The sequence below is a fragment of the Equus caballus genome, chromosome 18 (genome assembly GCF_041296265.1).
Source record: "Equus caballus isolate H_3958 breed thoroughbred chromosome 18, TB-T2T, whole genome shotgun sequence".
Taxonomy (NCBI): Eukaryota; Metazoa; Chordata; class Mammalia; order Perissodactyla; family Equidae; genus Equus; species Equus caballus.
Window position 1 is genome coordinate 81212854 of NC_091701.1, and position 27721 is coordinate 81240574.

Below are 27721 nucleotides of genomic sequence, written 5' to 3' on the forward strand. Positions count from 1 at the left end.
AAAGACATCCAACGGTCACGGATCGGAAGACAATGTTGTTACGGTAGCCATACTCTGCAAACTGATCTACAGGTTCAATGCAAGCCCTACCAAAGTTCACGGCTGAATTCTTTGCAGAAACTGACAAGCTGATCCTAAAATTCATATGGAATGCAAAGCACCTAGAATAGCCAAACCTATCCTAAAAATGAACAAAGCTGAAGGACTCATACTTCCCAATTTCAAAACTCAGCTCTTCCCCCACCCCACCAGTTTTCTTCTTAATTTTCCTTATTCTAAGCTTTGAGGTTTCTCTCTCTCACAAAGATCCGGGCAGAGACACACTAACTTATAAATGAGCCCACTGCATCTTAGAAAACAAACTGAGTACGCCTGAGTTTGCCTCTTCGAAAATGACAGGTAAACAAAAGAACTATAGGGCCGATGGAAAGATTCTCCAATTAGAAAATGTGCTTTACTCTGAAACAGACTTACTATAAGAAATACAAATTTTAAAAATATCTGTTTCATGTTCTCAAAAGATGTTAAAAGATATGTCCTAATAAACTAAACTTTCATGAAAAGGAAATCTTGTGATGAGAATGAAATGAAATAAAAAACAAAGCTAATAAATTAAAAATTACAACAGTGTCAGTGCTCCCTAAAATGAAAACTCACAAAATGATAGAAGATAATTTAAGAAATATTCTCTAAACAGAGAAAAAGGAAGTGAGAAAAAATAGGAGAAAAGAGAAGAGCCAAAAGTCTGAAAGGCCAACAAAAGCATAACAAACAGAAGTTTCTGCATGAGAGCAAACAACAATGTAAAAGTAAACCAATGAGCTTTTTCTAAACCAAGAGCAAAAAAACAGATCCAAAAATTTCACTTTGAAAATGGACAGCATCTATGATATTCCCAGACAAAGGTAGTGAACAACAAACGAGTGTGACCTGGTTACATTCTGGTAGAATTTTGGGACATCAAAAGTAAGGAATCCAAAGGGTGAGCAGGCAGACAGACACACATACATATATAAAATCAGGTTATCATGTATAAAATTCAGATTAGACGAGATCCTCTCTAAATTATCAAATGAAAGGGTGAAAAAATACTGACTATTAAAGGAAAAAAGATTATGATTTGTGTACCTAGTCAAGTGGGTCACTTGTGAGAAGGAATCAGAAAGACAGTTAGATGTTCAGAAATTTTTTAAAAAGTCATTAATTTGGGTACCCATTCAGAAAAAAGTACTGTAAGAATAAAGACATGAATGCAAAAGTGAATTAAAAATAAGAAAGTAAAAATTGTGGCTACAAAGGATCTAGAGGTGGTCAATGAAAATAAACTCTATTTAAAAAATACAAAGTTTAAAGAAATGCTTACATAACAATCTACAAGGTCAAATTAAACCAATCAGGAGAAATAGAACATTGAAATTAATGTTTAAGAATGCATTTGAACACTTTTAAATTGAAAAAATTTGTCTATTATACTTAAAAAAGTGTTTAGCCTCAATCCTTAAACAATTTGAAGAATTTGAAAACTACTTAAGGTAGAAATGATTAGGTGAAATGGGAAAACTCATTCACTAATGTAAAACTGGTACAACCTCTCTAAAATTTTTTTCTAAAAACAGGTTGGAAATAAGCATTAAGAGCCTTAGAAATGTTTATCCTGTTCACTCCAACAGTCCTACTTTTGGAAATCTACCCAAAGGAGATTATCCAAAGTTCAGAGGTACCTGGGCATCACAGCATTATTTATAAACAAAGACTAGCATCAATCCACGTTAACAGGAAGAAAACGGCTAAGAAATTATACATACACATGATACTAAATAGCCATTAAAGTTTATATTTATAAAGAATCTCTAACCACAGGAGGACATTCTTTTTTTTTTTCTATTGAGTTAATGATAGGTTACAATCTTGCGAAATTTCAGTTGCACACTGTTTGTCAGTCGTGTTGTAGGTGCACCACTTCAGCCTTTGTGCCCAACCCCCACCCCACCTTTCCCCTGGTATCCACTAAACTGTTCTTAGTCCATAATTCTAAATTCCTCATATGAGTGGAGTCATACACAGATTATCCTTCTCTTGCTGGCTTATTTCACTTAACATAATTCCCTCAAGGTCCATCCATGTTATTGCAAATGGAATGATTTTGTTCTGTTTTGCAGCTGAGTAGTATTCCATTGTATATATGTACCACATCTTCTTTATCCATTCGTCTGTTGCTGGGCACTTAGGTTGCTTCCATGTCTTGGCTATTGTAAATAATGCTGCAATGACCATTGGGGTGCACAGGACTTTTGGGATTGCTGACTTCAAGCTCTTTGGATAAATACCCAGTAGTGGGATGGCTGGATCGTATGGTAGTACTATTTTTAATTTTTTGAGGAATCTCCATACTGTTTTCCATAGTGGCTGCACCAGTTTGCATTCCCACCAGCAGTGTATGAGGGTTCCTTTTTCTCCGCAACCTCTCCAACATTTATTGCTATTAGTTTTAGATATTTTTGTCATTCTAACGGGTGTAAGGTGATATCTTAGTGTAGTTTTGATTTGCATTTCCACAGGAGGAAATTCTTATTTGCTAATGAAAACTGATCAAAATCAGGACACAAAACTGTATACACAGTATGATTTCAACTATATAACTAAAAAAATATTTATAAAGGGGAAAAAAAAAAAGACCAGAAGCAAGTTCACCAAAATAGCAAGAGTAATCATCTACAGATTGTGGAATAAGCATAATTTCTATTTTTGTATACTTTCTTCTCTGTCCAATTTTTATAAAGTAAATTTGCATTAATAGTAAAAAACTTTACTTCAGATGAATTCTCATGTTGGCTTACATTTTTATTATTTAATCAAAGTTAGAGGACTTGTTGCAATTTTTGAACCAAGGTATACTAAAATGATACAGATTTTCTCAGTACTTACTGCTATTTTGGATATTTTTAATATTATTTATTATCTTGAGTTCTTCTCACACAGAAAGTAAGGGTTTCTGAAATTTCACATCTGCTAGTGAGGTAATGTTGCTAAATTTTAAGTTGTTTGTAAATCTAAATGTGACAGTGTAACAGGAACACATATACACAAAATTACTTGAATTTTATAGTATATAGAACAACTCCTCAACATACCTATGAAGGATATTCATAACTTTCCAATCACCAGTCACCCCACTGCTCATCCGCATCTTTTGAGCAATGTTGGAAACCGCTGCAAGAACTGCTGCCCCATCATTTCTTTGGAGTGCAGAACTGCCTAAAACCACCATTGGTTTTTTCGCTTCCTTTAGGACCTATTGAAAAAAAGGGGAGAACTTTAATTAAAAAACATTAAAAGTAAACCAAACCAAATCAAATGTGCATCTACAATATGATGTTCTAAGTCTTAGTGCTAATGTGAATGCCTTTGATTTGCTAGTCAACACACAGACAGACATACAAACAGATTTAATCAAAAACATCTTGCCAATGCTACTGTGAAATGGCTAAACGAGTGTCAGATAAAACATATTTTCTAAAAGTAAGCACTGGGAATGAAAACCCCAGCCACATATCCTTTGGTCAGAATGCCTATGGGTAGGTCCCAGAAAAACTGGGCAATGTTTATAGATTCAGACAGTCCTCTGTAACAGAAGAAACTGTGCTAAAGTACCACGTCTACTGTCTTCCATCTACTGACCATGCCACAGACACAGAGGAGGAGGCTGGGAAAGAAATGACCACTACATCACAATGCATTTTGCTTTAAACCACAGTAACTTCCTGAACACCAAAATCCAAGGGAGAGTGCACCCCAGGAGCAGAGGGAACCTCAGATTTGGTGGAGAACAGAAAAACCGGAAGTAAAGCTGTGGCCTCTACAGTGCACTCTCCTGCCCATCCTCTATAGCATTCTCAAAAAACAGCTGCCCCCAATCAAAGAACCAGCATGAGAAGGAGGCCTAGACACTACAAAGAGGACGTTCCTCACAGGAGGAATTACCCAAGGAAATGTGAAGAGTTCAGAGAAGCAGTTTTCAATAGGCTCAAAGAAAATGAAAAAACATATTCTTTTCTCACTTAAAGAGCTCAAATGAATGACATAATAGAGAGTATTACACATGGAGATTTTCGTCACAGAATTCAGGAAAGAACTGGAAGAGAATCCAACTAGAGATGAACACCATTCCACAAACAACAAAAAACAAATAAAACGACGTAAAGACAGGAATGAGAAAGACAGGCTATAGGAAATTATATAAAACAAACTGGAAAAGAACAAAAGCACACAGGAAAAAGAGAAAAGGGGGTCCAACGTCTACACTGTTAAGAGTTCTTAATGAAGAGAACAGAACTAATAGAAAATACATTTGAACCCATTACAGAAGAAAACTTTCCAGAAGAGCACTAATAAGAAGGTGACACCTTCCTGGGCATGGGGATGGGAAGTAGAGAAAGGATACTTCTCAATAAACAACACTTAACATTTTCAATCCCTGTAATCCTGATAATGTTCTTCCGATTCACAACAACAAAGGGGCTGGGCTGGCTGCTTTGTCCTCTGCACTCGCCTCTTCTTGCCCACACCTGAGGCTGTCAATGAAGCAGCCCTCTGGGAACCAAGAGGAGAGGCTCCCATGCAAACACACAAGTGAGCCAAAGCACAAGGAGAGCAAGGCAAGAAGGCAGGCTCCTTCCTGGATGACACCCTCGGAGAACCATATCACCCGTCACACTGCCCACCTCCAGAACAGTCGTTATGTAAGAGACAGGAACCCCTTACACGGTTTAACAATCACGACCCCACCACACAAACACCCTCCCCCGTAAAATAAAGAGAACCTTGAATCTTCAGACTGAAAGGTACCCCATGTCCCATAAAAAAGTGATACAGAAACACCACCATTAAGACATATTCTGGTGAAGTTACAAAATTTCAAGGATAAAGAATCAAGTATAAAGTATCAAGGAAGAAGTCTCTAGACGGGAAAAAAAATTAGGACAGGGTTGGGGGAGAATATGGCTGACATCTCTACAGTAACCAAAGCAGCGTATAAAGTTCAGAGCGGAAATAAACGTGTGACCCTAGACTTTCTATCCCGCCCAGGCTTTCTTCAGAAATAAAATCAACATCCTCAAGCAAGCAAGAACTCAAAGAATAGTGCACCTACAAGCCCCTCTCGAAAAAATAATAAACTATAAACTCCAGACAGCAGTGAAATGAATGTAAATAAAGAACTCAGTATTGAAAAAGTCATGTAAAAGGACAGATGAAATTTCTTTTAGGAATGCTAACGCTTGCAGTAAAGGAAGATTTCACTGAAGTTTGAAGTTTAATTCTTTCAGTTTCACTTCAACTTCCTCTATGATAATTTCAACTAAAATTAACTCTGGTAAGTAAAAATAGCACGTACAGTACGATCTCATGTTTGTTTGTTTGCCTATCCATGCACCTTGCTCTATCTATGAATAGAGAGATGATTATGACGTTTCATCAGTACTTGTCTGGGGTGATGGGATTCTGGATAGTGTTTTACTTTCTTCCATGTTCTTGTCTATATTGCTATAATTTTTAACAGTAATCACATAATCTTACTACAAAAACAATAAATTTAAACAGTAATAATACTTAAAAATTAACAAGAGTAGATACATTGTAATGTGAGAGCACCTGGCTGAATGGATGGCTACCCGAAGCAATGTCCTGAAGAATTTTGGGGGAATCTCCCAGATGGTCATAACTGTAAGTGAGATCCACTGGGCTGCCAATAAGGGCCACTTTCAAGTCATTATGAAGCCAGCTGAAATAAAAACAAGGTTTTTAGAGCTGAATTACTAAGTTGGCATAGTTATTGGTCTTGTCAACAATAGGTACTACATCTATTTATATTATAGAATGTCAAAAGCACAAAGGCACCCACAGAACATTAAACCTTAACAGATATAATTGATTGTGTACCTTTCAAAATAAAATATTGCAAAAGTACACACCAAGGTAATTCAATGAATTAATTTGCTGTATAATGCTAACTCTAAGCCAGCTATAAATACTTTTAGAATAAATGATCTGTAGTTTTCACTCTGCCATATTTAAATAGCAGAGCCAATTATCTCTGAATTATCCATTAAAGCTATTTAAACATAGTCCATGAAAATAAACTACATTATTCATACGTATTATCTACGACAGGGAAGTATGCTCTAGCTCCTCCAAAAATAGTTATAAATTCAGTGCCCATCTATTCTAGTTTGTCTGAGAAAGTGCTGGTTTTCACCTGTCATCCTGGAGTAATTAACAACTCCCCCTTTCACTCTCAACAGTGTCCCAGTTTAGACAATAAATTATATGGTCAACCTATTCATAAGTCTCTAAGATATAAAAAGATAGAGAGGCATTTTACAAAATAACTGGCCTTTGCTCTTTAACAAAATGTCAAAAAAGGGGACTGAAGAGTCATGACACTAATTACAATGTGTGACTCCAGACTGGATCCTGGGCAGGAAAAAATTGATTATCTAAGTGCTTATGGGTGGGTGGGGGGGGGCCGGCTCAGTGGCCCAGCGGTTAAGTTCGCACATTCCACTTTGGTGGCCCGGGGTTCGCTGGTTTGGATCCCACGTGTGGACCTATGCACTGGTTGTCAGGCCATGCTGTGGCAGGCGTCCCACATACAAAATAGATGAAGATGGGCACAGATGTTAGCTCAGGGCCAGTCTTGCTCAGCAAAAAGAGGAGGATTGGCAGCAGATGTTAGCTCAGGGCTAATCTTCCTCAAAAAAAATAAATAAATAAAAAGTAAAAGTGCTTAGGGGGGAAATTGGTGAAATCTGAATACAAACTGTGGACTAGATAATAAAATTATACTATTAATACTCAATTCTTGATTATTTAAGAAAACGTCCCTTGTTCTTAGGAAATCCACACAGAAGTATTTGGGAGTACAAGGGCATCATGTCTACAACTTACTTTTCAAACAATTCAGAAAATTACATTCACACATAGCTACAAATGGAAAGAGAATAACAAAACCAATGTGACAAAACGATAACAGTGGTTAATCTGGGTGAACAGTATACAAAAACGGGTATACGAAGACCACCATTTTCCAGCATCTTGAATTATTTAAAAATAAGAAGATAAAAAAATTAAAAGATCCGCGGGGGGCAGGGGAGAGATGGACATATTAGAACAAACTGCCCTCCAGTTATCTGATGGAGTCTTACTCCCTCTAACACTATTAGGAATCAGCTAAAACAGTCATTTTTCATATACAAGCCAGATTATTATATAAATATTTTTAAAACCCTGAATATTATTACTAACCTCTTGCGAATTCTAGCATTAAATAGTGGTGCCTCAAAACGTGGATTTGTACCAACCAGAAGGACAACATCCGCCTCTTCCACACCAGCAATTGTACTATTAAGAAGATAATTGGAACGCAAATCTGTGCTAGAAATACAAAATAAAAAATGCAAGTTTACTTTAAAACTAATACACTAACAATCCATAGAATATTCTCATGTCAACAAACCCATGGCACTCCCAGACAAAAAATTTTATGAAGTGTTCCTAAATTACCTCAACATTTATTAATAATAATAAGATACTTATTAATAACTAGATTCTCCAATTCCTGCTTTGACTTTGGTCTCTGTGAACATAAACTGGTGCGTATGTTGGGGAATCCAAGTTGTCACATATCAGTCACTGAAGCCACAGATGTGTTGATTCATACAGAACTTGTAACCAAACCCGAAAGCCCAGCTCCTAGCTCCCTACTGCTCACCCAGCACCTGCGGTGGGGAAGACCTCTTCCGTGCAAAGCGTGTCAGAGTCCACTCTATTAAGCAAATCTTTGAGAGCTACCAGCGCTTCAGCATCCACCAAACCACCTGCAATTGCTGCCACATCCTTGCCTTGAAAGCTCTGCAACTGGAAATGCATGAAAAGGAAATCACCAAGAAACAGTCACTCACCAAAGACCACAATGAATTGCTCAGAAAACAAAACGATAATCATTTTCAAGTACAAAAAAAGCAATAAACTTCTGACTAAAAGTTTTACACCAATTATTGATTAATCTAAATGTGAGAAGCACAGGTATATGTGGGGCCACGGCTAATAACACCAGGTTGCAGGGAAGGTGTTTTGTTTTAAATTAGGAACGAGAGGTCCTCAGAATGAGGTCTGGAGGATAGAGACTGTGGAGCTATGGTTAAACACAACTTGTTCTGAGGAGTCTGCTAGCCCTTTCTGTATGCTGCTCTTCTCTGACCACAAAGCCACGCCCTCCATTCTTGCTCTGGAAGCTCGCCTTCACTCTGGACTTTGCCTAAGGAGTCACCTTATCTAGGAGGGCATCCTTGATGTGCTAGCTTCCATTAGGTACCCCTCCTACGTGCTCTCTCATGTATCACTTCCTGCACAACTACCCATAGCAGCCCAATTATGCATCTTTCTCGACCGCAAGACTGTGGGAGGTAGGGACCATGTGCTAGTGGTCTTCATACCCCTACAAGTGGCACGACATCTGGCATATAGTTCTCAATAAACACTTGTTAAATGGAAGGTAAGCTTGGTAAGAGGAAAGAAGCAAAGGACAGACATCCACTCTTCACTACAAACATATCCCTTGAAAATCACAAATACGATTTATTCCATATTTCAGTTTTTTACCTTTCCAGCTACACGAGAGAGTGCATCCTCCCAGGAGGTATAAGTTAAAAGCCCCTTTTCATTTCTGACCATTGGCTCAGTAAGTCTTTGACGTTTTAGCCCATCATAGGCAAATCTAGAGAACAGAAATTATACCATTTGTGGAATCTTGCTTAAGAGGCAACTATAATTTTCAAGTTTAAAATCTAAGAGAAATGTTAATTAAATACAGTATTGGTTAAAGTGTCAAAAAGAATAATAAATACTTGAATAAAATAATTATTCCAGATTATTTTAAAGATCATTAAGTATTTTATGAACATCACCTAAAACTAAAACACCATCTAAAAGGTTTGAGTTCTTATGATTTATTTTCAGCTACCTGAATAATCTTAAAATCACAACACAAAAAAATATGATAGCTGAACAAGCCAAAACATTTTTATTTACAAAACTTGAGTGCCCCTGGATATTTTCTCAAAATTATGTTGTGCAAACTCTAACTTATATTTAGCTTCTTTTCTCCAATGAACAAACTGAACTACAGTAAGTATCTTAATCTACTTCAATTTCTCCATCTGGGAGGAAAAACAGTATTTCTCAAAGGTAATATGAAAGCCTGTGATATACCCAGGACTATTAATGTCATTTTTGTCCAAATCACTGTATAAACAATCCAGATTTCATTAGTCTATATTCATTCATTACTTTGCAAATATTAAAGATAGTTCTTTAAAATAAAATTACAACACTTCCTTTAAATCAACTGTAAAAGTTAAGGAAAACAATATAGCATGTACCTGGTTTTATCAGAGATCCACTCTTCATTGATGTCCTCATGCATCCTTGGCAAAATCCTCATGACTTCTCCAGTTCTTGTGCTTACCACAATATTACTTCCAACTGCATCCATTACATCAATGGATTCTGTCTTTCTAAGAAAATAAACACATGTATTTACTATGTCGATTTTGAGAATAAGGACAAAGTTTCTGTTAGCTGGCTTACCAAAAACAAAAAAAACTGTAAAATTACTTTCTGAATTTCTAAAAATAATGGAACTCAGAGGAATTGCAAGAAAAAAGCCCTCATACTTGAATACATCACATAAATTCCTAATGTAAAATGAAGACTTTAAAACTGTTATCTAAAAAACACAAAAACAAAAAAACCTGTTATCTAATACAGAAGCCAACTGAAAGGGCTCCAAATGGCCAAATCTGGGAAACTTTCAGAATCAAAATAAATAACAAAGAGGGGCAAGATTTCTAGTTATGACCAATTAAGAAGTCTGACAAATCCTCCCACCAAAGAGCAAAAATCGAGCTAGACAAAATTAACAAAAACAATCAATTCAGCACTTTGGAAATCTACCAGAGGCATACAACATCATGAGCAGCTTTTATGCACAGAAAACTGAACTCTGAGTAAGAGCAGGGGAAATCAATGGTGTTCTGGCTCAGGGCTGTTCTTATGCCCTTTCCTACCACCTCAAACTGGAGGGTTTTGCTGGGCTGCAAAGATGGGCGCTTCTTTCCTGCAGGTGAGACTCACTCAGTTCAGAGCAATGGGCAAAGCTGTCTGCAGAAGTGCTACCTTGGAGGTCACTGAGCTGAGGAGAAGCTAGGGTCTCCTAGCCTGAGGCTGGAGTCACAGTCAAGGCAAGCAGCCCTGGCAGAGGCTGTGCATGTGTGCCGCCGAGACCGAGAGGGCCCAAGCTATGCACAGACTCCTGGACAATACTGAGATCGAAGGGCCCAGTGGAAAGCACAAGCTGGGCAGACCTGAAAACAGCCTGAACTTGGAATGTGCTCCTCTATCCAAACACAGATCCACTGGCAGAATACGGAAGCTTTATCGGCTCAAAGTACTTCAGCACAATCACTATCTAACTCCTAAGCCAGGCAGACACAGGAGCAACCCCGAAGAAGCCTTGCTTAAAAACAAAAACAAAAACAACAAAAGACCCCGAATAGCCAAAGGATTCCTGAGAAAAAAGAACAAAGGTGGAGGTATCACACTTCCTGATTTCAAAATATACTACAAAGCCATAGTAACCAAAACAGCATGGTACTGGCACAAAAACAAACACACAGATCAATGGAACAGAATCGAGAGCCCAGAAATAAACCCACACATTTATGGACAGCTAATATTCGACAAGGGAGCCAAGAGCATACGATGGAGAAAGGAGAGTCTCTTCAATAAATGGTGTTGAGAAAACTGGACGGCCACATGCAAAAGAATGAAAGTAGACCATTCCCTTACACCATGCACAAAAATTAACTCAAAACGGATTAAAGACTTGGATGTAAGACCCGAAAACATGAAACTTCTAGAAGAAAACATAGGCAGTATGCTCTTTGACATTGGTCTTAGCAGCATATTTTCAAGTACCATGCCTGACCGAGCAAGGGAAACAAAAGAAAAAATGAACAAATGGGACTACATCAAACTAAAAAGCTTCTGCACAGCAAAGGAAACCATCAACAAAATGAAAAGACAACCTAAGAATTGGGAGAAGATATTTGCAAACCATATATCAGATAAGAGGTTAATATCCAAAATATACAAAGAACTCATACAGCTCAACAACAAAAAAACCAACAACCCAGATAAAATATGGTCAAAAGATCTGAACAGAGATTTCTCCAAAGAAGATATACAGATGGCCAACAGGCATATGAAAAGATGCTCAACATCATTAGCTATCAGGGAAATGCAAATCAAAACTACAATGAGATATCACCTCACTCTGGTCAGAATGGCTATAATCAACAAGACAGGAAATAACAAGTGTTGGAGAGGATGTGGAGAGAAGGGAACCCTCGTACACTGCTGGTGGGAGTGCAAACTGGCGCAGCTGCTATGGAAAGCAGTTTGGAATATCCACAGAAAATTAAGAATAGATCTACCATATGATCCAGCTGTCCCACTGCTGGGTATTTATCCAAAGAACTTGAAAACACAAATGCATAAAGATACATGCACCCCTATGTTCCCTGCAGCATTATTCACAATAGCCAAGACTTGGAAGCAATGTAGGTGCCCATCAAGGGACGAATGGATAAAGAAGATGTGGTATATATACACAAAGGTATACTACTCAGCCATAAGAAATGATGGAATCTGGCCATTTGTGACAACACGGATGGTCCTTGAGGGTACTGTGCTGAGTGAAATAAGTCAGAGGGAGAAAGTCAAATACTGTATGATCTCACTCATAAGTAGAAGATAAAAACAACGACAAACACACACATAGCAAAAGAGACTGGATTGGTGGTAACCATAGGGGAAGGGGGGAGGGTGAGGGCAAAAGGGGTGATTAGGCTCACATGTGAGGTGATAGACTATAATTAGTTTTTGGGTGGGGAGCATGATATAATCTACACAGAATTTGAAATATATTACGATGTACATCTGAAAGATACATAATGTTATAATCCAATGTTACGGCAATTAATAATTTAAAAAAACCAAAAATATTAAAATATGTTTAAAAAACTAAGGAAAATCGCATATAAACTAAAGGAAATTATGACAACCAAGAATCAACAAGTAGAGATTCTCAGTAAGGACACAGAAATTATAAAGAAGCACCAAATAGAAATTCTGGAGTTGAAAAGTATAACAACTAATAAAAAAATTTACTACAGGGGCTCAACAGCAGATTTGAGATGGCCAAAAAAAAAGAATGAATGAACTCGATGATAGATCAATAGAAATTATCCAATCTGAAGAACAAAGAAAAAAAGATTTAAGAAAAATGAACAGTGTCTCAGAGACCTCTGGGACAACAAGCATAGCAACATACGTATTATAGAGAGAGGAGGAAAAAAACTCTACTTAAACATCTCAGTTCTGTACTGCTCCTGCACCCTGCACCCTGCCCCCCAATCCTTTTGTATACGTAAATACATGGTTTAAAACCTGGAATTTTAAGATACTCCCATCTATTCTGGTGGGAGTTTAAAAATTGGAAGGCAATTTGATGACCTTAAAATATTCAACTACTATTCCACTTCTTGGTTTAATCAGAATCATATTATGAAATAAAATTTATGAATATAAATGTTTACCATAAATTTATAAAGAAATAGAAACAAATTAAATGGCTAATAATAGGAACTGGTTAAATACTTTATGATATATCCATATGGTTGAAAACTTAATATACACTGAAAGGAAACTATAAATTTTAAAAATCAAGACAATTTTACTCAATTTTACTCCTTGGAAGAACAACTGAATAAAATAAATTTCTGGTTAAGGAAGGACCTACTTGCCCACTTCCAAAAAAACTGGCCACAAAAACCCTGTGCACAGCAGCAGAGCACTGTCTGATAGAGCACCTGGCGAGAGGACGGCCCAGAAAGAGGGCTCTCTGCTCTGCCAAACACAGGGTCACCAGGAGTCGGAATCAACTTGATGGCACTAACAACAAAAACTTTGGAATTAATTTCCAAGAAAACTACAACTAATTTGCCTAGGTTCATTCTCGAATCCAACCACTTATCTTCCATTCTACTTAAAGCAAACAAATAAAAACTTAGCCAACCAAAACAATCACAACTCAGGAAGAAAATGAATCTTCAATTTTTTTAATAGTAGCATATTAAAGGACAAAAACCAAACTGTAAAAAAAAAATACAACAGTGAATACCTTGTTTCCCAGGGCCGGGCAGTGAAGGCATAGGGCTTAGACGTCAGGGCACCCACAGGGCAGATGTCAATGATATTCCCAGACAGCTCAGACATGAACATCTTTTCGATGTATGTGCCAACTTGCATGTCATTTCCTCTGCCTGTTGTTCCCAAATCATCTACTCCGGCAATCTCACTTGCAAACCTGCAAGATAAAAATGTGCGATCAAACTGTCGAATCCAGCAAAATTACCTGCTTTCCTATTCATGATCACAAAGAGAAAATGATTTTCAAAACAGTAAAGAGATAGGAATATATTTTCAATGGCAAGCACAGTCCCTGAACAAAAATCAATTCACTAACTGTTCGCATTTAATTGAGATATAACACACATACAGAACACTGCACAAATCAGAGATGTAAAGCTCAACAATTTAGAGTTAATGCTTGTAGATTTTGCTTTTTAAATCCACTGAAGTTGATATTAACTGAAAGTGACCAACTTATTTTATTGGTTTATGCAAAAAATATTAAAAACATCTTCTCTCACCAAAGTTGCCATCCTTTCCAGTGTTATTATTCCGCAAAATTTTGTGAACATTAAATATACAAATGATGTTTCAGAAGAGAGAGGCGAAAGAAAATCACCTGATGCAGCGAGTACACTGTATACATCTCGTCATGATAGTCTTTACCAATGGCCCGATGTTCTTGTCCTCCACAGCACGCTTGCCCTCTAAAAATCGGCTCCTATCACTTCCAAACATCATGGACTGGTCCTTAAGTAGATTACAAGAGAGTTCATCTAATGCTGCTAACGAAATTAAAATTTGAGACAATCAAAAAGATTTACGAAATTAGACTACATACCTGCAGATCACATTCACCTCCTTGGTCACAAATAGGACAGTCCAGTGGGTGATTTGCTAATAGGAACTCCATCACACCCTCTCTGTATGGAAAATTGCAATAGATAAAATGACAAATTCCTGCACTCAAAAATGGTTTATGGATAGGCTATTTAAATAACCTTTGCAGATGTAGGCTCCCATATAGTTAGTATTAATTTTATATTTATTATCAGAAATGCTGATGTAACTATCACTTAAGTAATATTAAAAGCACAATCTAGGGGCTGGCCCCGTGGCCGAGTGGTTAAGTTCGCGCGCTCCGCTGCAGGCGGCCCAGTGTTTTGTTGGTTCGAATCCTGGGCGCGGACATGGCACTGCTCATCAGACCACGCTGAGGCAGCGTCCCACATGCCACAACTAGAAGGACCCACAACGAAGAATATACAACTATGTACGGGGGACTTTGGGGAGAAAAAAGGAAAAAATAAAATCTTAAAAAAAAAAAAAAAAAAAGCACAATCTACAGAATGCTTATAGGAACCTAGAATAAAATACCATTAGAGAACCTAGAAAATTATAACTTTTAACAATACAGAATTACCAAAAGTCACTGAATGGTCTTCAGAAAACACTCACATTAATTCCAAACAAACACACACACACAAATGCAAACCAAACACAGTCAGTCCAGGACAGCAATATATCACTGCAGTCATCTCAGTTCAGTAAGCCCCAGACTCACTGTTCATCACAAGCTGGGCAAGTTACTAAACAAGGGTTTTCAAGGCTAATCCCACTCTAGGCTCAAAACTATAAACACCCGCCTTTGTCTTCTCTACTGCGTCCTCACTCCCAGTGCTCTAGAAGCCAAGCACATCAATTTCTTCAGAGTTTGATACCGAATTTCTCATCTATGGAAAAGTCTAAATATAAAAATTTACAATTTTCTGCTCTGAGGAAAGTTACTACGCCAAGTAACAATAAAGTACCTGGCTTTCTTAGATTTCTCTGAGTTTGTCAAGATATTCCAACCTTTCATTACTGGCATGGCACAAGCAGCTACAACCTGGAATTTCAATGGAAAAATCTGTAAGTATTTGTATTTATTTGTAATTATAAGTTACCCAGTGTATAAAAACACCAAATTACACATTTGAAAGCAAGCAAAGAACAGAGTATTTTTGAAGATTGAATTCTTTAGTTTTCCTATTCATAATATGATCATCTGGCATGTTACATTTCTCTTAGAAACAAATAAGACATCCTACTTCTTAATTTTATTTAAATAGTCAATGCAATTTTTTATAAGAGGCTCTGATACAGAACATCAAATAACTGTGCTTTGATTAGCAGGCACTGCTGAATCAAAATTGCATAAGACAAAATGAAATTAAGCTGAAAATGAACCTCTTCACTCAACTCTTTTCTCCAGTAAGTATGGCATAGCACAAACACTTCTAATGTGCCGCTTGGCAACTCCACATCCTAGCTGTGTATCATACAGCCACTTGGAAATATGGACAGCTGTTAAGAAGTCATCTTTAATGTTTAAATCTGTTCCAATTATATAGCACTTGCTTTTATAAAGCACTTTCATTGATGTGTTTCCAGTTCTGAAAGGAAGAGACTCAATTGCACAAAACAATGAATTTACAGATAGAAGTACACAGGGCTAGGTTCTCCAGCACCACAACATTGATTCTAAATAAACTTTGCTGCAAGATTCAATGTTTTCTACAAGATTTAACGTTTTCTACCTTCTACAGCATGGTGTGGAATTTTAGGTATCACGTACCTTAGGAGCTTTCTCAATTTCAACAAGGCACATCCTGCAGTTTCCGGCAACAGACAACCTTTCGTGATAACAGAATCGAGGGATCTGCATGCCAACCCTCTCACAAGCCTAGAAAACAAAGCAAAAAACGTTTGCATTGGAATAACCTGATCTCATCCTTGTCTTGCCTAAAATGCAGGAAAAAAAAAAAAGAGGCCATCTCCTACCTACTTTATTAATCCTCTCCATAAAAATCTATATCTTCGTTCATTCTTACTTCACTCCGGAAGAGATTTCCCTTTCTCTGCTCTTGACTGTAACCCCTGTCTGCTCTGAAGCTGCCTCCTTAGAATCCTCAGCATGCCTACCCCTTACGTGGAAGAAACTGCAGGAAGCATCCTCCTACTGTGCTGAAGGCTGGAGTCCCCATTTCTACTCTGAACCACTGTCCACAAAGACTCCCCCTTCAAACTGTGTCCCAGTGGCTTCACACCTGGACTTCCTCTTTGCTGAGCTCTCCTCCTTTGGATTAGAGGCTCCATTGCACACCATCCTGCTGGCTATGATCTGGTTCTAGTTTGGGCTCCACATGCCCCACCCAGGACTCACCCTCCTACTGTGGCTGAAGCTCTTCCCAGTTCCCATTTGCCTAGTAAGGGAGACTAGTCCTGCTTTACCAATTATCAGTCCTCCTTCTCTGAGCCTATTCAAATTTCCTCCATTCTTCCATCCACAGCCCTCACTCTAAGGCAATTTCACCCATTTCCAATGTTTTAACTACTTAGCAAAAATGTATCGAGTCTTCCCATATGCTGGATGCAGGGGGTACAGCAGTGAGCCAGACATTGCTCCAGCCTTCATACTAGCCCACATTCCACATAATGATTGCATCCAAGCCTTCACCAGCAGCCCTGATAGTCCTCCACTTCTCTAAGCTTTAGACTTCAATAGGTATTTGCATGTGTATACTCCATAGACAGATAAAATTCAGCCTATTTCTGTCCCCTCCTATACATCCCCAAATTAGCTAACAAAGCCAGAAATCATAAAAATTTCTCTGTGCTTCATCATTCTTAAAAATCTGTCTATCCAAATCTCGCTCTCCCTTGAATCTACCCTCTTGTTTTCATTCCCATCACTACCATCTATTTTTGGTCTTTTCATTTCCTGTTCCCTTAAGGCAAGATATTCTTTTCTTGTCTCTCCAGTCTTGTTATTCTCCAAATCATCATCCTCTACAGTCACTGTCATACTGCCTAATAGTCACAAAAACTCTCGATGGGTCAAACTACAAGCTCTTTAGTATGGCATATATCTTCTTTCATGACTGGACCTTCCCTACCAAAATAAACTCGATTTCCTGTTATCTCATCTTCTATATATATCTTATGCTCCATCAATACCAAACTATTGGAAGCTTCCTTGTCAATATATAAACACCTATTCGTCCTTTAAAATCTCCTCAGGGAACACCTGAGACACCCCTAACATCTTTTTCTACCGTCTCTTAAACCTACTTAAATACACTGTACTTTGAACATACTTCTGTTGTACATTTATTGCTTACATGTCTGTGCCTGGCAGATAGTCTAGAAATGACTGCTAAGATGAATAAAGAGGACTTATCTCTGATTAACTTGCAGAGATGAAACAAAATATCACTTCTCCATGACCAACTCGTTAGTTCTGGAAGAATTTGGAGAAATTAAATGCTAAGGGCATGAATTCTAGAATGTCCTACTCTCCATTTACCTGCTTTGTAAGACGCATTCCTAGAAATATTACTAAAAATAGGTTACATCAAAGTGAAAAGTATCAAGCAGGATCATAACAAACAAAGGTTACCTTTTTACTAAAACTTACCTATTATTACGCAATAATTTATTTCAGGTAACTTCAAATTTCTTAATGGGTATTTGTTTGGAAGGCAGAAGTGAAACAAAAGAACTGCCATCATCCACTAAGAAAGTCAGAAACAGATAAATGATAGCTTACTTTGAAATGCCAAGATTTCAAATCAAACTTATTTTCATGTAATTGTACCATCCACAGGTCTGTTATGAGCATTTACCAAGGAATCTTAAAAATTTTAGAAATAAAAAAACAGTATAAAGGAAATAAATTAGAACTAAAAAGAAATCAGTAGACAAAAACAAAGAATTGGAACGTATGCCTACTTGGAGCACGGTAGTTCCCGGTTCCACCATGACAGACTGGCCATCAACAAATACCTCAATCAGGTTGCTTGCTGCTGTGGCAGTTGTTCGAACTGACCATCAAAAATATTGAGGTGAAAAATAAATGAACAAAGTTGAATTTATTATAGCCGAGAACAATGGATTAACTCTAACCTACAAGCCTAAAATCTCCCCTCATTTTATACTATTCCCTTCTATTTCTCTAGATGCGAACTTTTAAAATACTCAATTAAAAAGAAGCTTTTCCAATCCTAAATACGAAACAGAATACAGTCGTCTATTTTTAATGGTAATTTAAGCTGAGACGTTTAGCATCACTGAAAACATGTTCGTGGGAGGACCACTCTTCAGGAGAAGGACTGCCATTCCCATTCTGGCGCTGATGGACAGCTCCTGCTCCCTTCGCTCCACGACTATTCAAGGTAAACTTATATTTTGACAATTATTCTACTCGATTTGGGTCATTTGTTTCTACTTTTATTTAAAACATACTACATGTTTGGGGCCTTTAAAGAAACATTCCACCGACTTATAAATTTACAAAGAATGAAAGTCGACTACCCACAAATGCAAATTAAAAGCAAAAATACTCACCACATCCTTTAGGAGACTTAGAAAGGCCTAAGGCCCTTCTTACAGGGATCCTTAACATATTGCTAAGAACAGAACAAAAATGAGTTACGTTATAAGAAGGAAAAAAACCCTAATTACAAACTTTTTGGTAATATTTTACGGTTCTAACACACTGTACATTGTTTCATTCAACATTCACAAGTCCTGATATTTTCCCTGAAATTCCACAGATGAGAATACTCAAGTCTCAGAGAGACTAATTGACTTGTACAATGTCAAGGAGCTAAGACGCAGCAGCTAATGTATAAATTTGGGCCTTCTAATTCTATGTTGAGGACAATTTTGCTGTTTTTAACTATCAACAAATGATCAAACATAAAACACTACTATATAATAACATAAATTTAAAGAGTAACAGTGAGCTTATCATTCATAGCTATGTAAAACAGAGCCTACCTCTCTGCCTTCGTTTCCTACCACCATGCATCCTAACGTTCTCTGTGTCTGGAGTGCCATTTTCTGTGCTGAGTACATTTATCTTACAGATGTCTGTTCTACCCTCACCGCCTTAGGAACTTCCTGACTCTATCCTCAGAGCCTATCCCCAAGGCTGGCATGCAGTAAGCTCTAGGAGCAGTTCTCAACCAGGGACAATTTTGCTTCCCAGGGAACATCTGGCAATGTCTGGACGCACTGTTTGTTGTCACTACTCGGGGGAAGCTACTGGCATCTAGCAGGCAGAGGCTTGGGTGCTGCTAAACACCCTACAATGCACAGGACAGTCCTCCATAATGAAGAATTATCCAAAGTGGCAACAGTGCTGAAGTTGAGAAACCCTGCTCTAAAAGGTTTGCTGAATTAGGAAACAAATGGGAGTGGATTATATAAATAACAACAATTAAAGGTATACCTAAGCAAATAGAAAAAAGTGTTATCTGAACTTTTAGAGTTTTTTGTCCATTCACTTGATCATATGGGGGAAACACTGAACTTTGTCTACTAACTTGATCATACCGGCTAAGCATCTAAACTATAATTTTTCATTTGAAACTTCTAAAAATGAAAACTATGTGATCAGAATGTATCAACATAAGAATTTTAAAGGTAAAGACAATGGTGCCAGTCTTCCTCTATTTTGTAGGTGGGTCACTGCACTAACATGGCTTGATGAGTGGTGTGCAGGTTCACACCTGGGATCCAAACATGCGAACCCAGGCCACTGAAGTGGAAAATGCTGAACTTAACCATTATGCCACTGGGCCAGCTCCATATACGTAAGTTTGAAGCATTAAGTTCCAGATACCTATTATGGATGATGTATAATAGGAAATTTCATTAAGTCAGACTTAACTCACAAAATTCATTAATTCAGAATTTGTGGTATTGAATTTGCAGACTTCAGGTCTGTCACCTACTAGTGAGTGATTTTCGGTAAATCCGAGTTCCTGCTTCTTTATCTATAGAGCAAGAAGAGAACTATATTTCCTAGAGTATGTGTTGTTAGTAGGAGTTCAATAAATATCAGTTAAGGCCGGATTTAGGCAGTAGCCACTCAAGATCAGGTTTTTTTTCCCCCTAAAGATTGGCACCTGAGCTAACAATTGTTGCCAATCTTTTTTCTTTTCTTCTCCCCAAATTCCCCTGGTACACAGTCGTGTATTCTAGTTGTGAGTGCCTCTGGTTGTGCTATGTGGGACGCTGCTTCAGCATCGCCCTTGAGCAGTGCCATGTCTGCGCCTACGATTGTAACAGGCGAAACGCCAGCTGCTGAAGCGGAGGGCGAGAACTTAACCACTTGGCCACAGCGGGCAGCCCCTCAAGATCAGTTTTAAAATGTTCTTTTGTGCTCCTTCTCTTTACTATCAGCACACAAAGTGTACCTATCTTTATTATTCCACCTACCAAACTGTAGGTTAGTAATCAATGTGAGTATGTCCTAAAGCTTAAGCTCCTTGACAAGGAATGGTGCACTCTGGTAATTTCCCTTTTCTGAAGACCTAGCACCATGTCCTTGGGAAAATAACCAGCAAACAGTCTTATCACCAAGTTCCAGAATGAGAAGCATCTCTCCTATTAAAATCTATTGATAGAGAGGTAAAGGTAAACCTGAATTCGCAGAATGCGAGTAACGACAAACTCAAAATCAAGAATCAGTATTTCATTCAACAATGTAAAAGCTATACTACTGTTATTTTCTTTGTCTCCAAGAGAATATGAAAGTAGTGGCCGCTTTAGCTAGGAAATCAACCAGAACTCGACTGCCTGTTGAAAATCCAGCATGAAATGGAATACTGTACAGCCCACACATGAAACAGAGACCTGCAAAACTCTGGTATGCGCCTCACATACACTTAGCCGCCAGGGAAGAAGGCAACAGCCCCCTGGGATGGGACAACGTTGATGAGCAGTCATTCCTAAAGCCAGACTGGACGCTTTTCGGTAGAGACACTACTCGGCGTTCCCCACCACGTATCTGCACGGCCTCTTCTCGCCCTCTTCCGAGCCACCATCTCTCGCCCTGCAAGTCTCCAGGCCTCCCTACTGTTCCCACGGCCTCTCCCCTCTTCCCAGGGCCCGTGGCCTCATCTGAAACGCTCTTCCCTCGCATCTTTCCGACCGCTCCTCATCCTTCAAATTCTGGCTTAAACGCCATTCCTCGGGGAGCTGTCCCTCGACCAGCCTATCCAAGGCTTCCCGACTCCCGCCCAGTGCCGTCACCCGTTCAGTTCTTCACGGACTCATTCCGGGCCTCCGGTAGACGCGGGACGACTGTTCGCTAAGTGAGCTCCATCTGCACTCTCTGGCCCCAACTTCCACCTCCCCCGAATTGAAGGTGCAGGCGCTCCGGCAGCCTCCCAACGCCGCCTAACGCGGGGCGCACAATGCGGGGAAGACAAGAACGCTCCGCAAGAAGACACCCCGGCGTTCGCCCCGGGCTGCCGCCGGCGGGACGCTCTCTGACCCGAGGCGGCTGTCGCCTGGCCCTGCAGCGCGAGCGGCAGCCCCGGGGCGTCCCCCGCGCGACCTTGGGCCGGCTGCGCGCGTCCTCCCGGCCTCCGCACGGCGAGGGCGCACGACCGGGGCCGCAGCACGCGACCGGAGGCGGCCGGCCACGTCGGGCGGCGCGGGCGGGGTCCTAGGCGCCGACACGAGCGCCTCCGCGGAGGGTGCCCGCCCTGCCCGCAGAGCGGCAGTCGTCGGGTCCCCGCCTCCCGTGCCCGCGCCGTCGGGCCGGCGCCCGGGTCCCGAGAAGGCGGGGAGAGCCGCCCAGTCAAGGACACGAGCAGAAGAGGGCGCCGGGCCGAGCAAACAGCTCGTCCCGAAACACAGCCCCGCGGCCGAGGCAGCTCGGCCCCGGCACCCAACACGACCTCACCTCGCCCCTGCAGCCGCCGCTGCCGCCGCCGCCCCGCTGAGCCGTCAGCGCCCCACCGACCCTCCGCGGCCGCCCGCCTACTCAATATGGCAGCCTCGGCGCCCTCCCTCACCGCGCCTGAGAACGGGAAGCCAAGAGGGCCGCAAATCCCCGCTTCGACAACGTCCCGCGGACACTGAGTTCGGCAATTTCCGTCAGCCGGACAGGGGGCGGGGTGGAGGGGGCAGCGGCCGGGAGGAGGAGCGGGCAGGGCAGGACCCGCAGTTCCGCCGGAAGTGCCGAGAGGGTGGGGCCGAGCGTCTTCGGTCATCTCCGGCGCCTCGAGGGGCGGTTCCCGTAATCTTCGGAGCCGTGGCGGCACAAATTTAAGAAGTACCCTTCTTATCCATTAATTTCCAAACACAAAGAAAGGCCCGCGCGTAGTTTGGGGGCTGCCTAATCCAGAGCCCCCCATGTCTACGTTGGGGACGAAGACTATCAACGCACTCTGACCTTTAACCTCGGCCAGTGCGCGGAAGGAGGCGCCCGCGGCTATATAAGGCGCTTTCCGGCCTTTTGCGGCCCTTTTTCCGCCGCCGCGCCGCCCGCCTCGCAGCGCCATGGGGTTCGGGGACCTGAGGAGCGCTGCCGGCCTCCAGGTGCTCAACGATTACCTGGCGGACCGGAGCTACATCGAGGGGTGAGGGCCGGGCGCGGGGCGCGGGCCGGGGACGCGGCCTCCCGCGCTGGCTCCCCCGGGCGCCGGGCCTCCGCGCGGGCAGTGCCTGCGGCCTAGGTCCCCGGGAGGGCGGGCGGGCGAGGGGCCGGTGACGGCCGGCGGGCCCGGGGGACGGGCCGGGCGCTGAAGCCTGCGTGACTCTCGCCGCAGGTTCGTGCCGTCGCAGGCGGACGTGGCCGTGTTCGAGGCGGTCTCCGGGCCGCCGCCCGCCGACCTGTGCCACGCGCTGCGCTGGTACAACCACATCAAGTCGTACGAGAAGGAGAAGGCCAGGTGAGCGGCGGGGGCGGGGCGCGGGCAGAGCGTGGCGGGCTGTCTGCTGGCCGGGGCGCTGCGGCGCGGAAACGTGCTCGGAAAGTGGCCGGTGGGCCCTCCCAGGGGCGGGGCGCTGATGGTGCCGCTGGAACGCTCTGCAGGGTCTTGCTGCAGACGTGAGTTTCTCCGTAGCATAGCAGCACTTGCAGAAGGGGGCATGGCTTCTCCGTCTCTGCAAAACGTTTGGCAGACCGTGGTAGTTGTCGGTCAGATCCTCAGCGACCCTTTCTGTGCCTGGTTCCCTGGTCACAAGGCTGGCCTTTTCCGCGACTAACGGGACCCGGCTCACCTTATTTCCTGGGGAAGTTATCACTGAGCGTCTGTGGCTTGAGAAGGCCGGGAGGCTGCAGCCCTCCGTCTTCTCGCGGAGCAGGTGGAACGTGGACAGCAGCAGCTCAGCGGGCCCGCCCCGCCGCTGATCCTGACCTGAGGGCCCGCCGCTGCGGGGAGGGGGCTGCTCCTTCAGCCCTTGGCCCTTCCTCTGAAGCTGCCAGTGCGGCTGCAGGTGTGGGGAAGGGGGCTCCGGTTCACTCGGGAAGGAACTGAGCGTGCCTAAGCTGTCCCACGAGTCTCCGCTCTGAAAGAACAATCGTGGCGTCCTCCTTGCTCCTAATGTTTGCCGGGGGAGGAGTTAAAGCACGTGAAACTGCCCCCCTGCGAGTTTTGAAGGGTAGGTATGCTCTTAGTCCAAAAGGGGTCTGTGGATAAGTGGTTTAGTAGTCGTTGAATTTACGTTTTTTTCAAGTCTGCCAGGAGTGAAGAAAGCTTTGGGCAAGTATGGTCCTGCGGATGTGGAAGACACCACAGGAAGTGGAGCTACCGATAGTAAAGACGACGATGACATAGATCTCTTTGGGTCTGATGACGAGGAGGTAGGCAAAATCGATGGGCTGTGTGTGGATCATTGTGCTTAAGCGCAGGCTCTGTGGCCACATTGCTTGGGTTTGAATCCTGGCCTCACTTTATTACTTGCCTTTTAAGAATTGTCACCTGTTACATGATGAATAAAATCAAATCACCATCTTTCGGCTGAGCTCCTGATGGATTTGCTTTTTTCTGATACAGTTGGTCTTCGTTGTAGACCCCACCAGCTTTAAGCTGAGGAACAGCCAGCTTTGTGAAATGTATCAATTTTTTCTTTGCAGGAAAGTGAAGAAGCGAAGAGGCTAAGAGAAGAACGCCTTGCACAGTATGAGTCAAAGAAAGCCAAGAGTAGGTCCTTTGATAATTTGAGTTGATCCTTTCACAGTAATCTGAGTGATCTTTGTCAAAGGTTGATCCCCGGAGTAATGTCCTCCATGTTGGTGGAGCAGGTCGGTGTTTGAAGCCCCCTGTAGGGGTGGCTCCCACTGTCCCCACAGCTCCTGGGCCGCAGCTGTTCTCACGGCAGCAGCTGTGGCATTCCTCTGTGGGAGAGAAACTGTTACACGATTGAAACCGCTTTCTTAGCAAAACAGAAAGCGGGCATGTGTGTGACAAACACAGGATGTGTGAGTTTGGTGTGGCTGAGGAGATGATGCGTTTGAAACAGATTTTGTTAAGTTTCTTGGACTAGGGTAAAAAAATATAATTCAGCATTTGAATAATGTTTCTTGTACTTTTTTGTTAGAACCTGCACTTGTTGCCAAGTCTTCCATCTTACTAGATGTGAAACCTTGGGATGACGAGACAGATATGGCAAAGCTGGAGGAGTGCGTCAGAAGCATTCAAGCAGACGGCTTGGTCTGGGGCTCCTGTGAGTTTACTCTTTGCTTTTTTGAAACTGACGTCTGGAATTCACATATAGTTTCAACCTAGACTAATCAGGACGGTTCTAACTAAGATTTTTCTTAATGCTCTTTTCAGCTAAACTAGTTCCAGTGGGGTATGGAATTAAAAAACTTCAAATACAGTGTGTAGTTGAAGACGATAAAGTTGGAACTGATATGCTGGAGGAGCGGATCACTGCTTTTGAGGACTATGTGCAGTCCATGGATGTGGCCGCTTTCAACAAGATCTAAAACCCGTCGTGGATCGTTGCTCTTAAATAAAAGCTTGAAAGACAATTCTTTGTACATAGGAGGGTGTTATTTATATTCTTTCTGTTTTGCGGCAGGAAATTCAGTGGATGGGTAATTCATAAAGCATTCTCGTTAGACATTTAGCCCAAAAAGGAGAAAACTATTACCAATACCTTAAATATACATAGGTATCGATTGGATTGTATAAACAAATTGATAGCAGTGGACTCACTTTTAGTATAATTTCTGTACCCATTAGTGATGTCCTCGGTAAACATGATGGTACTGCTTTTACCACAATATTTCAAATTTCCATCTTTGCCTCGTTTTTAAAAGAAATCAGGGAGATTAACTTCACTTGTGGACTTTTTAAAGATTGGCTCCTGAGCTAACAATGTTGCCAGGCTCAAGCTTTGCTTTTTTTTTGCTTTTTCTCCCCAACTCCCCCCAGTACATAGTTGTATATTCTAGTTGTGCTATGTGGGACACCGGCTTAAAACAGCCTAATGAGCGGTGCCATGTCTGTGCCCAGGATCTGAACCAGTGAAACCCCAGGCCGCCAAAGTGGAGCACACAAACTTAACCACTCGGCCACCCGGCTGGCCCCTGGGCATTGTATGGAGTTTTGATTTTAGGTGATTGGGCCTGTGGGTTTATAATGGTTCTGACCTTGGCCTTTGCAAGGGGTTTCAAAGTTATATGCTATCTCAGCTGGTTCTCCTCAATGGGAATGTTGGGAATAAAAGAATCGTGAGAAATGAGTCAATACAGTTAAAGTGCTTAGGACAATACCAGGCACGTAGTGAATATTGTCGCTTATTTGCCAGATAGCTAATAAAACATTTGTAGATAAAGGGATTAAATGCCAGGATTAAGACCATTCAGTGACTTAAATGGCTAGTGAAGTAATTTGTTGTAACCTAGCATTTTCAAGTTGGGGGGTTACTTGTGACTAAAAAATCGCACAGCTATAAATCCCACCTGAAAATAACGTGTTACGAGATGGGCTGTGCAGCATTAGTAAAGAACCCTAACCTCGAGGGAACCCGGATTCCCAGAATTTGTCATGAGTTTGTCAAGGCTGATGCAAATTAAAATAATGCCTCATACTGTTCAGGGGAAATTTGTTCTAAGTGTCGGGAGTGTCTTGGGAGGGAGGCTGTGGGCTGTGGGGCGTAGCCTGGCTTGGGTGTGGAGGTGGGACGGTAGTTACGTCTGGAAATGGGTTGAGCCTACACAGGACCTCAGTGCTGAGGTGGTGCTGCAGCTAAGTGTGCCCAGGTGAGGGCAGTGTGTTGCAGTGAGGGTCAGACTGCGAACAGCTGCATCTTAACAGTCACTTGGGGATATATGGCACACTTGATTATTTTTTTACTGTGGCAGGTTTTACAAAAGAGTTTGGGAATCGCTGACCTCCGAAGGTCTCATTTTGTAGTCTTTGTAATCTCTTTGTAGGCCAAAGAGATTAAATGGTTTGTTTAAGGTGCAAATTCTCCTAGCAAAGCCAGGCGATGCTGAGTTTTTTGGTTCTCAGTTTGATTTTGTTTCTATATGACTACCTTGAATGTGGGAAATTGGTAAATTCTGAGGGGAATTTATTTAATCAGACGTGTGTACTGATGAATAAAAGCATCTTCACTAAACGATATTAGTCCAACAGGTCCAGTCTAAAATCACGGGAACTGTTCAGGTTGTCAGTATCATGAGAGCCGGCAGAGGGCAGTGCTGGCTTTCTGGAGAACAGCGTGGGTGTTCTGGAAGTGCTGCTGTGGACAGGGATGCAGTAACTATGAGTAGTAAGTAGCCTCGAATAACTCAGCATGGTTGACCTGGTAAAGGGAGTGAGTACCAAATGGCTTGACCAAAATGTTAAGTATTGATGAAAACTATTAGCAACAAAAAACTGAAAAATTTGGTTAAAGGTAAAAGGAGTTTTAAAAATTTAGAACAGCTGATTCAGACTACAGCTGTCTTGTAAGTCTTAAAATATATGAAGCATGTGACTTTAAAGTCTTGATTCCATGGCCTTGAATAAAAAATAAATTTAATGGTATCTTAATTTTAAAAAGTAGATAATATAATAACATAGTTCAAAATTCAAGAGGTTGTTCAGTGAAGTCTCCCTTGTCCCACAGGCTTCCCGCCACTTCCGTAAAAGCGACCAATTTCGCAGGTTCTCAGGTCCTCGCAGTCCTAGTGTAAGCACATGCACAGGCTGGCCAGCACACAACACGGACTGCCCCGTGCGCTCTGTCCACGGAGACACTCTCTCTGTTCTGGAGATGAGCTCTATCTTGGACATTCCTTATCAGTACTTAGGAGGCTCCCTCACGTTTTAACAGTTGCTTAACCCATTGTCTCCTTTGTCTTAACCCATTGTCTTGTTTAAGCAAAGCCTATTTGTTGGATCTTTAGGTTGCTTCCAATTTTGGGCTGTAATGAGCAGTGCTCACATTGGCTGTGAGCCAGTGTACTGAATGAACCATTCTTGAACCAGTGGGCCCAGAAATGGGTATATGTGAAGAGATGTTTTTGTTTCTGGCTGTGAAGTGGAAGACAAAAAATAAAAGAGCCTGTCTTTTTTTGCATGCTCCATGGCAAGTGATGACAGTGACTCTGAAACCTTGTTTGTTT

General features: G+C 41.6%; 2 protein-coding genes and 2 non-coding genes across 11 annotated transcripts in view; 3 read left to right on the forward strand and 1 right to left on the reverse strand.

Annotated features, from left to right (window-relative positions):
* The window catches only part of NDUFS1 (NADH:ubiquinone oxidoreductase core subunit S1), a 28322-nt gene extending 6016 nt beyond the window's left edge, over positions 1-22306 (reverse strand). The window contains exons 1-14 of one of the 8 annotated variants that reach the window (XM_023622483.2): positions 22167-22300; positions 18700-18761; positions 18085-18176; positions 15929-16036; positions 15123-15199; positions 14153-14234; positions 13931-14061; positions 13301-13486; positions 9438-9572; positions 8659-8773; positions 7769-7914; positions 7303-7431; positions 5650-5779; positions 3132-3292 (exon numbers count right to left, since the gene is read on the reverse strand). In XM_023622483.2, coding sequence (XP_023478251.1) covers positions 3132-3292; positions 5650-5779; positions 7303-7431; positions 7769-7914; positions 8659-8773; positions 9438-9572; positions 13301-13486; positions 13931-14061; positions 14153-14234; positions 15123-15199; positions 15929-16036; positions 18085-18176; positions 18700-18757 — 1550 coding nt within the window. In that variant the 5' untranslated portion in view covers positions 18758-18761; positions 22167-22300. Of the gene's footprint in view, positions 1-3131; positions 3293-5649; positions 5780-7302; positions 7432-7768; positions 7915-8658; positions 8774-9437; positions 9573-13300; positions 13487-13930; positions 14062-14152; positions 14235-15122; positions 15200-15928; positions 16037-18084; positions 18177-18699; positions 18762-21027; positions 21817-22054 lie in introns of those variants that run through there. The other 7 variants (XM_023622482.2, XM_070241697.1, XM_023622484.2 and 4 more) reach the window with 7 other exon arrangements.
* Positions 22307-22530: 224 nt separating this feature from the next.
* On the forward strand, positions 22531-25132 carry EEF1B2 (eukaryotic translation elongation factor 1 beta 2). The gene is made up of 6 exons (XM_023622487.2): positions 22531-22733; positions 22923-23045; positions 23833-23959; positions 24233-24299; positions 24697-24822; positions 24933-25132. The coding sequence occupies exons 1-6, from the start codon at positions 22654-22656 to the stop codon at positions 25085-25087; spliced, it is 678 nt and encodes a 225-aa protein (XP_023478255.1). The 5' UTR covers positions 22531-22653; the 3' UTR covers positions 25088-25132.
* On the forward strand, positions 24077-24155 carry LOC111768951 (small nucleolar RNA SNORD51). Its single transcript, XR_002801630.1, has one exon. It is a non-coding gene; the product is annotated as a small nucleolar RNA SNORD51 (small nucleolar RNA).
* LOC111768953 (small nucleolar RNA SNORA41) lies at positions 24441-24572 on the forward strand. Its single transcript, XR_002801632.1, has one exon. It is a non-coding gene; the product is annotated as a small nucleolar RNA SNORA41 (small nucleolar RNA).
* Positions 25133-27721: the final 2589 nt, after the last annotated feature.

What these genes read in the sequence shown, in the direction of transcription:
- EEF1B2 (XM_023622487.2), top strand. Translation starts at nt 22,654, where the DNA reads ATGGGGTTCGGGGACCTGAGGAGCGCTGCCGGCCTCCAGGTGCTCAAC. An exon ending in TACGAGAAGGAGAAGGCCAG is followed by an intron (nt 23,046 to 23,832) that starts GTGAGCGGCGGG and finishes GTTTTTTTCAAG; the next exon opens with TCTGCCAGGAGTGAAGAAAG. An exon ending in TGAGTCAAAGAAAGCCAAGA is followed by an intron (nt 24,300 to 24,696) that starts GTAGGTCCTTTG and finishes CTTTTTTGTTAG; the next exon opens with AACCTGCACTTGTTGCCAAG.